A 14,077-nucleotide genomic window follows, 5' to 3' on the forward strand; every position below is an offset into this window, starting at 1 on the left:
GTTCACTGCTCTTGAGGCGGTAGAGGTGGTATCCCTCGCTGAGTCCGAGGGAAACACCAACCCTGGAGAATAACCAGATAAAGGAGAAGACGAAGAAGAGTTGTTATTAACATTCTCACTCCCCATGTAAAAATATCTTTGGACTTTAATAAGAGAACATACGAGATGCAATGGAATATTACGAAAAGTGAAGGCAATATTATGCTTTACATAATCAATAAAAACTTTTTAAATAGAGAACATTAAACATACACCAAATTGCAAATAATACTCGCATTCTTAAATAAAGTAAATTACTCACCAACATTAGTTTAAGTCCACTTTATTTGATAGTTTTCGAGTACGCTTAGGACATTGTTGAGCTTGGCTAAGCGGAATAGGCAGTAGAAAAATACGTTTATATATGGAATATTCCACGTCAAATCGGACAAAATAATTTCATAAAAACGACGTGGAGGTTTATTAAAATAGAAGTAGAAAAACGTCATGTTTATTTAAAATGCTCACGGAAAAAAGAAGTAATTAAATCAACTTCCAGCGTACCAAGTCGTGTTCAGTATGTATGTCCGTTTCCTAACACGGGCTTGGGGATGAGGGTGAATGAATTTACGTGGCATGTTTTACGGCCGATTGCCCTTTCTGACGCCAACCTTAGTTGAGGAGGTAATGAAGATGAAATGAATGATGAATGAAATTGGGCAAGGGGGGTGAAAGGAATGGTCTGTGGCCTTTAAATAGGAACTCTCTCAGCATTTGCCTGGAAGTGAAAATTGGGAAACGATAAAGAAACATTCTCAGGACATTTGACGATGGGGTTCGAACCCACGCACCTCCCGAATGCAGAGTTTGGCTCCATATTCGTGCTCAGGACATATCGAAAAGATGTTACGTACATGAGAATGATCAATCGAGCACCAGCAGGATCTGGACCTACAACCTTCCGATTTCGCGTCGGACGCCCGATCCCAGAGGTGCTCAGCCGTGACTACCGATCGGTCACAGCTCAGCTGGGCGCCCCTTGAGGCTAGCCCAGTGCGGCCAGGCCGGCGTGACGTAAACGCGGGCAGCTTACGTAGCAAGCATACGTCACAGTGAAGCGAGAGAGCGATCGCACTTGTCAGGAAAGTAGAGCGGTGGCGTTCGATTGTGTCTATGAAACTCCCTCCTCAGCGAAATGTTTACAAGAAAAAGAAAAGACGCTATAATCGCAAGAAAACCAAACTTTTCAAGTTTCATCACGGGTGAAGACATAGATATTTACTATCCAAGATACAACAATAATGTAAATGCATGAACCAAATCGATATACAGTATGCCTTCAAATAACCTAACTAACGTTAATTCCGGTAAGCATGATTAGATTGTTGGTGAATTTATCAGATAATTCAAACCAAATTAATCACAAGTCAGAGCTTATCCATTTAACTCCGCATTATATTAGAAATGTTTCTAAAGCCCCTCTTAAACTTGAATAGGGAACATTCCAGTTCATTACGTACAGTAAAAAAGTATTTAGCCGTCTCTGTGGTCTAGTGGTTAGTGTGATTAGCTGCCACCCCCGGAGGGCCGATTTGGTTCGATGCCACGAAATTTGTAAAGTAGTGCGAGGGCTGGAACGGGGTCCACTCACCCTCGGGAGGTCAACTGAGTAGCGGTGGGTTCGATTCCCACCTCAGCCATTCTGGAAGTGGTTTTCCGTGGTTTCCCACTTCTCCTCCAGGCAAATGCCGGGATGGTACCTAACTAAAGGCCACGGCCACTTCCTTCCCTTTTCCTTGTCTATCCCTTCCAATCTTCACATCCCCCACCGAGGCCCCTGTTCAGCATAGCTGGTGAGGCCGCCAGGGCCTTGCTGAGTCCGAGGGAAAAACAAACCCTGGAGGGTAAGAAAGAAAAATATATTTGAGGTTGTTTCAAACGTCGAAACCTAACGTGGGAGGGCTGGGTTCGTTAATATTTTCCTAAGCTCACGAACCATATTGCGTTATCTTCGTATTCTTGGTATTTAACTCCAACACTGGCAACCAGAAAAAAATGGAGCAGATTTCCTTTTATATTAGTATGTAACTTCTAACACTGTTTACTACCGAGCTCGAAAGCTGCAACCTCTTAAGTGCGACCAGTATCCAGTATTCGGGAGATAGTGGGTTCGAACCCCACTGCCGTCAGCCATGAAGATGGTTTCTCGTAGTTTCCCATTTTAACACCAGGAAAATACTGGGGCTGTGCCTTAATTAAGGCCACGGATGCTTCCTTCCCACTCCTAGCAATTTACTGTCCCATCAACCCCATAAGACCTATCTGTGTCGGTGCGACGTAAAGCAACTTGTAAAAAAAAACACTGTTTACTAACCACAAACTAAATAAATAAATAAATACGTTTTATTAAACGTTGATTTTTGTAATTCTTGAATTAACTTATTTCTCTGTCTCATAAAATGTGCCGTCCATACACCTCACTCCACTCCGTCCCTTTTCCATTCACTCGCTATATCTCTATCTTTCTCCTCGGGGGCTCGCTTGCTGCCCTGGCCAAAGCAGGGAGTCCATACGGAATGGTCTGACGTAAATCTACAAGCTGGCTTACTACATAGGGTATTAAGACAGATTTATCTTCATTGTATCGAATGTTTTTTTTTAATAACGTCAATTATTTCTCTTCCTTTTTGCAGATTATCGAAAAAGAAAAGGTGACACTACAAGATGACCCTCGTCCAGCCGAACCCAGAGATGCAACTGCGTATTCGCACTGAACTCAATGAGAACGTGGATACGAGAGCGCAGGATCTGCAGCACATCAAAGAGTGGCTCGCTAAACAACCACACCTGCCAGAGTTTGATGGTAAGTAGGTAAAATATAGGCTAGATATGGACAGTATAGTGCCGGCTCGTTCTAGCTTAGGGCCTTTCTGTACGGACATTTAAAACGCCGCGTCCATAGGAATCTATAGTGGGTGAGCAATAAATTGGGATGGGCACTCCATCACGTTCTAATTAAAATACATATAGTATTAATGGCTTTCTCTGCGTTATTCAAAAAGATGATGGATGTGAACGGACCACGTCAATCTGCTATCATATATTAGCCCAATAAATTTAGCGTGTGGTTGTACTAAAAATTATGCGAACCTAAAATCATGTTAAAGATTGGATGCTGTGGTCTTCAATGACTGCTGTGGACTTGCTTGCAGAGATTTCCAGTCCGCTGCTTTTTAGCCATTTTTCCATACTGTAAATCGCCCCGCGGAATTGCAGTTTCGTGTCTCCAGTATTATTCGCCGAAGCGAAGAGGCAGACATCATCAGCATACTGAAGAATGGTGACAAATGGAGGAAATATTCCTTCCAGATCAGTGGTATATATCTTGTATAATAATAGGTTCAAAACTGCCCCTTGTGGGAGACCTTGAATTACATGCCGTGCACCCAACAATACATTCTGATGTCGCAAGTATAGTTGCCTTTTTTGTAGTATAGATACTTGCACATGGATTTACTGAAATGGCGTTAAGGGGCGTCAGAACTACCGCTGCGCGTTATAAGCCACTGTATAGAATGGTCCTTAAATACAAACGCGGATAATAAAGTCTAAAAAACACCACACACACAAACACACATACACACACACACATATTTATACATGCAAGTATAAACAAAAAAATGCAGTAGGTATGTCAAAATACAGCTAGACTTACATTGTCGTTAATATTTATGTTAGTTCCATCCTTCTTTCTCTATTTCTAGCAAATCTCTCGATCATAGCCAGCATGTTTTTACCTCTCAGTTGCCATCAGACTTCTCAGGAATATTCTATGCCTGGATGAGTGGCTCAGATGGTTGAGGCGCTGGTCTTCTGACCAGAACTTGGCAGGCTCGATCCTGTCTCAGTCCGGTGGTATTTGAAGGTGCTCAAATACGCCAGCCTCGTGTCGGTTGATTTACTGGCACGCAAAAGAATTCCTGCGATACTAAATTCCGGCACCTCTGTGTCTCAGAAAACCGTAAAAGTAGTTTGTGAGACGTAAAGCAAATAACATTATTATTCTTTACTTTATGTAATGTAGAGAAACACTTTCCTCTTTCCACTGCAGTCTTCAGAGCAATAACATATAATTTATTGGACAACTGTCACTCCATAGTAACCAGACTCAAGATAGAGAGACCCTGTTATAGTTAATTTCTGGGCCTCCAGAGTCAAGGAGAAAGATGTTGACGAGTTAACTATGAAGGATAGTTATGATCTACTCGGCATATAGCCGTGACGAGATAGAAATTACTATACGCCCGAATAAATTTTACAAAATCTATGAAGGGTAGCCACGATCTACTCAGTATAGACTCACCAACTCAGAACCGCTGTTCAATGTTCATTTGTCATTGGAAATGTAAGTCAGTTCAATTAGTTCCTGATACCAACTTTAATTAGTTTCTAGTATGACGTACCAACAATTAAACTTAGTTTCTAATACTACCTAGCACCAGGTACCAACTTAGGCGATAAAGGGGAGGGCGCTGATTGCGCGGGATGTTTATTTATTCTTTTCGTTGCTATGGCAATCAACATCTTACTGTTGAAAATGGACGTCGGTGTTTTTCTACATTGCATTTAAGGCGCGTTCAGTGTCGGTACAAATGTTTCTTTTTTCTATATCCTTCTTTATGTGTGTGTATGAAATAATTTTTCTAGTGACAGAGCCATTGGTCTCGATACGTTAGGTCTGGCTATTGAGAAAATCATTGCTAGTGACAAAACCATTGGTTTGTGAGCAAAGGGGGTCTGGGGGCCTAAGCCCCCACGTCAGAAGCCACGAAGCGGCTTTAGACCTCTATTTATTATTGTCTCGCTACATTGGTCTGGATACGTTAGGTCCGGCTGGTGACAAAGTGATTGGTCTGGATAGGTTAGGTCCGGCTAGTGACAAAATCATTGGTCTGGACAGGTTAGGTCCGGCTAGTGACAAAGCCATTGGTCTCGATACGTTAGATCCGGCTAGTGACAAAGCCATTGGTCTCGATACGTTAGATCCGGCTAGTGACAAAGCCATTGGTCTGTGAACAAGCAAACGTTATTTCATATTCATATTAAAGCATAAGTAGCGCAATCTATGCTTTCCAGTGTTCATATTCGCAATTACTGCATCGCTACGTCTGAACCACTGCCTGCTCGATCTGCATCCGACGGTGCTCGATCTGCATCCGATGGCTGCTTATACTGCCTGCTCATTACAACATTTTAACATGGCACTAAATGAAACACTCCGTTTACAAATACCCACAGCAGGTGGCAACACCAACCGGCTCCAGCGGCTCCAGACCTGTCGGAATGAAATAGCGGGAAATAGGATAGACTGTACTTGTTTTCAGTGAAAATGGTGTACTGCTGCGTGCCTTTCTGCAAATCAAAGAAAGGGAAACCAGAATGCCGTAATATTTCATTCCATGATATACCTTCAAGTACACAATTGCGTCGAAAGTGGTTAAGTATTATATCCAGGGAAGGAAACAGCAAGGAAAGTAAATGGATTCCTTCTGATTATTCCGTGGTTTACATTCTACATTTCGTAAATGACGATTTCAAAGTGACCAGCAAAACGCGAAAATTAAAAACAGGGTCTGTACCCAGCCCTCTCCCTGATTATCCAGCTTATAAACAACCGCTAATTTCAGCGATGATTAAGAGAAGAGATTCAAGCACACAGACGTCTAACAAGAGCTCTTCAAACACCATTGCAGAAAATGGTAAGCGTAAGGTTTGAAGTATTACATACTAAGTAATATAATATATGAGGACACTGTACTGTTAATGTGAAGGTACAAAACAGAATAATATGCTGTCATAGATTCCATTGTCCGCCTCTGTGGTGTAGTAGTTAGTGTGATTAGCTGCTAACGCCGGAGGCCCGGGTTCGATTCCCGACTCTGCTACGAAATTTGAAAAATGGTACGAGGGCTGGAACGGGGTCCACTCAGCCTCGGGAGGTCAACTGAGTAGAGGTGGGTTCGATTCCCACCTCAGCCATCCTGGAAGTGGTTTTCCGTGGTTTCCCACTTCTCCTCCAGGCAAATGCCGGGAGCTTCCTTCACCCTTCCTTGTCTATCCCTTCCAAGGCCCCTGTTCAGCATAGCAGGTGAGGCCGCCTGGGCGAGGTACTGTTCATCCTCCCCGGTTTCATCCCCCCGGCCCAGAGTCTGAAGCTCCAGGACACTGCCCTTGAGGCGGTAGAGGTGGGATCCTTCGCTGAGTCCGAGGGAAAAGCCAACCCTGGAGGGTAAGCAGATTAAGATTCCATAACGAGTCTTTTGCTAGCAGTATAAAATCGTGTCAATATACTGCTCTTTTTATTACTATTATTATTTACGCAAGTAGGGCCTATTTAGTTAATTGGTTAATTCCAGTGGCTCGGGGGCTGGGGTGTGGTGTGGCATCTTCAGCATTAGAAATCATTCTAGGTAGGGCTTTCATCTTCACAGATATGCAAGTCGCCTAATAGGCCGTCTATTATTATTATTCCCTGAGTATGTACGGTACTTGATTTTTTACTGGAAGATTTTTCGTGAGCCCCTTGAGTTAGTGTGTGTCACTTCGGAAACTGCTTACCAGGGATTAGTGTGTGGTTATTTAGTGCGTGTAATCGAAGAAAAAGCAGAATGCAGCACGTGCTTGAATAGCGTTCCTACCTCATTTAATTCATCCCCATTGATAGCTGCGCTAGCCCTAGCAACGATTTATTGGCCTAATTATGAGGCTTCAGAAATTTGTTGAGGCGGCTCTACCGTACTGCAAGAAATATGCAAGTCTGCTCCAGACTATAAAAAACTATGTTCTACCTTCTTTGTGCCAATGTAAATTTTTAAAGTGTTTTAGTAACAATAAGCACCAGGAACTTGTGTCAGAAACTGTGGTGGCCAAAGTCGTGAAACCTCTACTTAGTAATGTAGGGAAGTACCATACAGACAAAGTTTCCAGGTTTTCTTGTTCGTCGAAACCTCTTTCTCGAAAAGTGCTGAAGCTATAACTCTCTAGAGCACCACTTTATACGTAAAATTCTTTAATATTTCTCTTACTTTCAGATTTAAAATGTTGCTGGTATGCTTATCTAGTTGTATTTACGCGGTAAATGGGTACGTTTGGTGCTGCCATCTAGCGGCAGATTGTTTGTAAGGCGTGTTACACGTTTGAGTATGGAATGAGCAGGCAGTTTAAGCAGCCGTCGGATGCAGATCGAGCAGGCAGCCATCGGATGCAGATCGAGCAGGCAGTGGTCTGAACTATTTCAACATGTTGCTATTTCTCTTTGGTGTTCATATTTAATCATGGCTGGCGGTGGCACGAACGGACTGTGCCATTGCCTGAAGATTTGCCCTATGAAACGCCACTCTCATAATTCAAGACAGCTAGATATTATTATTATTATTATTATTATTATTATTATTATTATTATTATTATTATTATTATTATTATTATTATTATTTATTTATTTATTTATTTATTTATTTATTTATTTCATATGCTTATTCTTCGGTATTGCCTCATTCTCTTAGGTCTTTTTATACCGCGTAAGTTGGTCATAACTTCTCGTTGTCTTTAATTATGGGAACGACATTTCATTGGCGTAGTCTTCAGCCAATGGGAGAGTCCATTCGCCCACTGTCAGCCCTTAGCCTACAAGGAATACAAAGCCTGCCCAATAGCCACTTATAGCTGTCCGCCCTGTGGATGCTATATTTGCCGCTAGAGGCGCTGCAATTCAACCTCACATGTACACCTCGGTTGGCGGTATTTCTACACGTTGTATGCTTAATGGTGACGTCGTATTGTTAAAATACGTCAATTATATTACAGTAGTGTACTGTTGCCTACCGTTTTATAAACAAGGCTCTAGAAATAAAATTTCTGGAACTAGTTTTCATGAATTCCTTTGCCAAGAGCCAACTAGGGAATTATGGATTAAAGCAATAAGCAGACAAGTGAATACGCAGACCATGTGACGGCAAAAATTAGGTTACTTAATTATTATTATTATTGCTCCTGTTCTGATAATAATAATAATATCTTCGATATAAATCTCCTGGCGCGAGAGACGGTGTCACGTCTAGGAAGCTCGTCTCCCTCTTCAGGGCAGGAATAAAAATATTTAGTAGTTGCATGATCCGTCAACATTAACATATTATTTGGGAAGGTATAAGCAATGCCAGACTCCTTCGGTGTCATGGCCATCGCATTTGGCACAAATATTGGAGTAGGTACCCCAGGACTTCAAGGCTCTCTCATACCTTCATTATTTCCGTGGTATACTCTACATGAAACTCACATTGAGAATTGCCAATATCGAAACTGTGATTTGAACCTTAGAATATTCGAAGAGTGCAGCTGCCCATTCTTATCAAGGAGCGTAAGTTAATGTGCTCGTCTATGCAGGAAGAAGAGAGGAGTAGTTGTGGAACGTAAAGTGACATAACATAAAAGTAGTTCCCTTTTAACTTTCAGTTTTTCGTGAAAAATAACCAGAAAAGGAATGAATGGTCTCCTATAAGCTTCTAAATGATTTTCTTCTTATTTTCGGAACAAAATAAATAAAATATATCTTTTCCAACTTTTGCAACCGTTAGTTAGTGAACAAACCGCACACGCGGATGAACCGGGAGCAACAAATTCTGAGTTAGCAATAAATGTTCAAACACAGCTGGAAAGTATCCAAAAGAATCCGAAGGAGCGCCAAGCTTTTCTATGTCGAGTGCTGCAATGGCATATATTGGAGGGTATTTGGTAAGAGTTGTCGAAGACCACATGCCATGTCAAGAGTGTGTTGATAAAATTAGCAGTATCCAGAGTCCATCTCCACTGACGTCATTAATAAAAATCAAAGACAGAGGTGGTCTCAGGTATCCGAAGCCATGTTTTGTTTCACTGCTGATGAAACTGGGGCAAGTAACGGACGAAATTATATCGGTAACGCTAGGCAGTCCAAAAAGAGCACAAACATTAACCGAAATACTGTTGCCACTTGTTGCTTAAAATCCTATTCTACAGTGTGGGAAAAGTGATCATCCTGAGGAAATAAGCAGAATAATACCGCAGAAGTTTCTGCGCCCCTCTGTCACTAACTACGCTGATGGCATGACAGATGAGTATCGCCGAGAATACTTCTTGAGAAGAAAAACAATTTATGAGAAAAATATCAAGGAAAATGGTTAAAGTCGTTCCTCTCTACTGAAAATCTAAGGTGTGATAGTGAAAATATGTAGTGCAGACCTTATATCCTTTTAAATGCCAGACATAAATGTCGACAGTTATGTGTGTTATTTGAAATGAAAATCCACAGCTGAATTGAACTCCTAGGGGTAAAAGGTGAATATTTATTATTTTCTACTTCATTCTGCGTAGTAACGTATATAATATACAGGAAATATAGTGTAGAGGTAAATTTGTGCTGGTTTTAACACCCGTTTGCAATGCTAGCGAGTGCTGATGTGAGGTGGTATACTAGCGCTGCAGTGGTCAAGGCGCGCACTGCCAGGCGGACACTGTTTCTAAAGGGAGCACTGCGAGTGAGCAGGCTTTGTATTCCTTGTAGGCTAAGGTCAGCCTCGTTGCCTACGTTATAATACAAGGCCTGGAAATAGCGCCCGTGAAACGCTATGGAAGTTGTTACACTGAAGTTCAATGCTGGGCCGCTAGGATCGCTATCTTGCCCCCTGTCTACCAGGCTCGCGCCTTTAAACGTGTTCATTAACTGAGTTGGTTGTGAATGTATTATGTATTTGTCTGATGTTAAGCATTCGCAATTCCAGTCATGGTTTATTCACAAGAAATTAAAGGTAGTGGAATTTCGTTTCACAAGTTTCCAGTGAATGTTCAATGTTCGAAACATTATACAGGGGAAGTATTACGCATGAGATACGACTTCAAGCTGATCGAAGTAGACCTCTGTTCCTAAGTTTTGATCCGAGTAACGTCATAAGAATCGGGCGATTCCGAAATTTGTCACTGGATTTTTTTTAAACTATGCTACCGTGACCGGCAATCATTTGAGAGGCATCTTCAAACTCAGAAATCTTACATTAGGAAACCAAAGAGGAAAATAATTTGCCCAACAAATTTCACGAAAATGAATGTAGTAAGAGCTAAAAATATTGTATTTTCCCCTGAAACAATCTCCGGTTTGTAAAGTATGGAGGTGGTTTTGTCCCGAGAGCATAAAATACAGTTTAAAATAAGCCATTTGTTTTATGGAGCATTTTATGAAATTAATTAATGCGCATAACGTCTGCAACACCTCACATGGGACATATTCAGGAACGAGAACAAATGAGCATCATTTAACCGGGCGAGTTGGTCGTACGGTTAGGGGCGCACGGCTGTGAGCTTGCATCCGGGAGACAGTATGTTCGAATCCCACTGTCGGCAGCCCTGAAGATGGTTTTCCGTGGTTTCCCATTTTGACACCAGGCAAATGCTGGGGCTGTACCTTAATTAAGGCCACGGCCGCTTCCTTCCAACTCCTAGGCCTTTCCTATCCCATCGTAGCCATAATACCTACTTGTGTCGGTGCGATGTAAAGTCACTAGCAAAAAAAAAAAAGCATCTTTTAGTACTGAAGATGAACTTCTCAGTTGGTTAATTAATGATTTCCTGTCATATATTAAGAAACTTAAAATGCATTCAGAGAAAGTAAAAAAGGATCATGAGAGAAATGTATCAAGCATAGATCTTGACTACCCAGACCACTGTGGCCTGCGTAAAATACCTCATAATTATACATTTGCATTATGCATTGATGAGGAACCTAACGAGCTATGACATCGAGCTCTTCTTCAGCTACCTAAGACGCCAAGCGGAATACAATGACATTATGGTTCGTGTGGCAAAAGAAAAAACAGACTGTAAGGGCTGTTTAGAACATATCTGTTCTCCAGCTACTCAAAGTCCAACATTGTGTCTTATTCGTTTTCAAGATCGAGGAGCCCTCAGATACCGAAAATCATCGTCTGTGGCACTTCTGCAGTGAACGGCGTAATTTGTCACTTCCGCTACGCAGTACTTGTCCCGAAGAGAGTTACTAAAAGGTGTAAGTTTATTTTTTTCGAAAGACATGTTCAACAGTGAAATTAAGTGTAGAAAGTGTAAAGGCGACAAACCACCTCTTTTTCTACTATGAAGATTTCTGAGACCTCTGTTAGACAACATTACTTTCAGCCACTCAAGTAGAAGAGAGACAATTTTGAAACTTGATAAGAAGCCCCTCAGAAGGAAAGTTTTGAAACTTCAATGACATATCCAAGCCAATTCAGCACCGCTTTATAAAGTACTGTCAATACTCGCAAAAACATTCAGTTCTTTTTATTTAGGATATACTTTGCTTATTGACATATACGGCCATGCGAATACACGGGGGCAAGACCGCGATCCTAGCGGCTGAATGGTGAACTAGGAAGCAACCCGTTTCCACGAGTGCATTTCCAGGCCTTGTATTATAGCGTAGGCAACGGTCAGCCTTGATTACTACGTTATTTATCCTGGCGAGCCTTATAAAATTGCTAAACACCCGAATAATTTTAACAAAGGTGACGGCTATAGGCCTATACTGAGTAGATCATGGCCACCCCTTCATAGTTAACTCTTCAACATATTTCTCTTTAACTCTGGAGGCCCTGGAATAACCGAGTCTCCCAATCTTGCGTCTAGTTACTATGGAGTGACGGTTCCCAATAAAATCTTTCTTATTGCTCTGAAGACGATCCTGGTCGGAGATTTGAAAATCACCAGCATATTACAAGCATTACACGACATAATATCCCCAAAATTAAGTATTGTAATGTTATTTAGTGGTACTGAAAGTCTACGTCTTAAAATTATTTTTCACTTACTAATTCAGTAACACTCGACTTCAGTAAAAGGGTAGTCGCTCTTGCAAGAAGGTAGATCTAGCAGTGATGTCGCTTCATGTTTTTGTTCCAGATGATCAACGTATTATGACCTTCCTTCGTGGCTGTAAGTTTTCCCTCGAGAAGACGAAACGGAAGTTGGACATGTACTTCACTATGAGAGCGGCTGTGCCCGAGTTCTTCACCAATAGGGACGTCACCAGGCCTGAACTCCAGGAGATGCTTAACCTTGTGTGAGTACCACTTCTCATTACAGCGTCTGGACAACCTTTACGGTCTAACTCCTGGAGTAAGATCAGGGTACGTGAACGAATCGTATCCATAAAATTTCATTATAATTTTTGTCGTAAATGGAAGATAATAATTGCTTTTATGCAAATTAAGTTTAAAATTAGCGGTAAATTAATAAATACCATTATTACTAGAGAAATATATATACATAATTTGCTACATACGACTGTGAATTCTTCTACACAAATAATATTTTCTTCAGTGCTTGACAACGCATTACGGCATTTCAAATGGGCTAACTTAGAACACAAGCAGCCACACACATCTGCACATGCATTTTCCTGAATTAAATCAAAACCTACTACAGATCGAACCTACAACAACACATCGGTATTGAAGGTTAACTGCTGTACTATACAATAAAATAAGCTTTTTATATTTTAAGCAAGTTAAAACATGGGTCGCGCAGGTCAGAAGTTTAGGAAGTATTATAAAAATCTATAAAAATCTCGTGTCACTTGAAGAATATGTATGCAAACACAATATTTACTTACATTTTCTTGACACAAGGGAAACGGAAGAAAGACCGTGAATCCTTCTGCACTTCATAGTTATTGCAGCCAAACATAGCACATACGTATCTTTCCACTCATGTTGAGAGGAGATATAAAGGAATAACACACACTACTATTTACTTATGTCAACTTACTGCAAACGCATAAATATCGCCAAAAACTTCACAAACAAATACACGTGCTCTTATGACAGAATCATTAACTCCAGGTCACTCCGCTAGATAGAGCTCTAATCGCTGTTCCTCGATATCTCGCAGAGTGTCGCGTATTGTCTCTACTGTATTTGTTCTACATCACTGCTTTTCAGTATGTCTCTTCTTCACGTACCAACGTTGTGTGTTCAGTCTTTGCTCATTTAACTTCTTTGAACTCCTTTGCTTTGCTTCATATTACTTGGTGGGGCGAGTTCTTGACTTGTGTCCATAACTCATTAATTAATATAATTATTGGTCCAGAGATCATGCTATTTTTCTTTCAACAAAAATAATTTTTGTGTTATTCACGATATACTTTTCATCTGCATTCACCATTCTTACCACATATTGGCGAGCATTTAGTCTCCCTTCAATAAGTACCAAATCTGTCCTGTTGTCATATTCAATAGCTCCCCACACCGTAATTCCAGGAGTTGGAGAAGTATGCGCCTCGATAATCGCTGCTTCCTGTGACCTTTCACCAAGTCATTTATAGATACTGAGTTATGTACATTTCCTTGCGAACTTTGGTAACATTCCATCCCCAAGTGAAACAAAAAAGACAGTGATTCCCTGAAGACTCGTGTTCTGTGAAGTAATTGTACTTGTAATGTTACTGATTACTTTTTGAAAATGTAATTGGTACTTGTACCTGAGCAATTTTTCTCGGGTAACTGTCATTGAGCTAAATTACTTTTATATCGTACTTTTCCCATCACTGGTCCCTATACATGACTCAGGGGACAGTCTGGAGATAAACAAATATTTTTACCTAATGCATGGATATTCACGAAACTTTGTGGAGGCTGGCTGGAGGCTGGTATGACCGTATACGCCTTCGCTTCACATCCCAGACATGCTCTATGAATGACAACTCAGGGGACTGGGCAGCAAGGATCCGTACATTCATCAAGGCGTTTCTGGTGTGAATTTGTAGTGTGGGCTCTTGCATTATCCTGCAGGAACATGCCATTTGGTACGCTCGTCATGAAGGGTTTAACATTCTTGCCACATTCTGGCGAGCATTTAGTCTCCCTTCAATAAGTACCAAATCCGTCCTGTTGTCATATTCAACAGCTCCCCACACAATAATTTCAGGAGTTGGACAGGTATGCGCCTCATAATCGCTGCTTCCTGCGACTTTTCACCAGATCACTTACGGACATGTTCACGTCCATCTGACCACCACAA

General features: G+C 41.2%; 1 protein-coding gene across 3 annotated transcripts in view; it reads left to right on the forward strand.

Moving 5' to 3' along the window:
• LOC136886402 (alpha-tocopherol transfer protein-like) overlaps positions 1–14,077 on the forward strand; it is a 218,573-nt gene that overhangs the window by 171,079 nt on the left and 33,417 nt on the right. For 2 of the 3 annotated variants that reach the window (XM_067159176.2, XM_067159177.2), the window contains 2 exons: positions 2,673–2,842; positions 11,960–12,119. In XM_067159176.2, coding sequence (XP_067015277.1) covers positions 2,704–2,842; positions 11,960–12,119 — 299 coding nt within the window. In that variant the 5' untranslated portion in view covers positions 2,673–2,703. Of the gene's footprint in view, positions 1–2,672; positions 2,843–11,958; positions 12,120–14,077 lie in introns of all 3 variants that reach the window. The other variant, XM_067159178.2, reaches the window with a different exon arrangement.

Source organism: Anabrus simplex, chromosome X (genome assembly GCF_040414725.1).
Source record: "Anabrus simplex isolate iqAnaSimp1 chromosome X, ASM4041472v1, whole genome shotgun sequence".
Classification (NCBI taxonomy): Eukaryota; Metazoa; Arthropoda; class Insecta; order Orthoptera; family Tettigoniidae; genus Anabrus; species Anabrus simplex.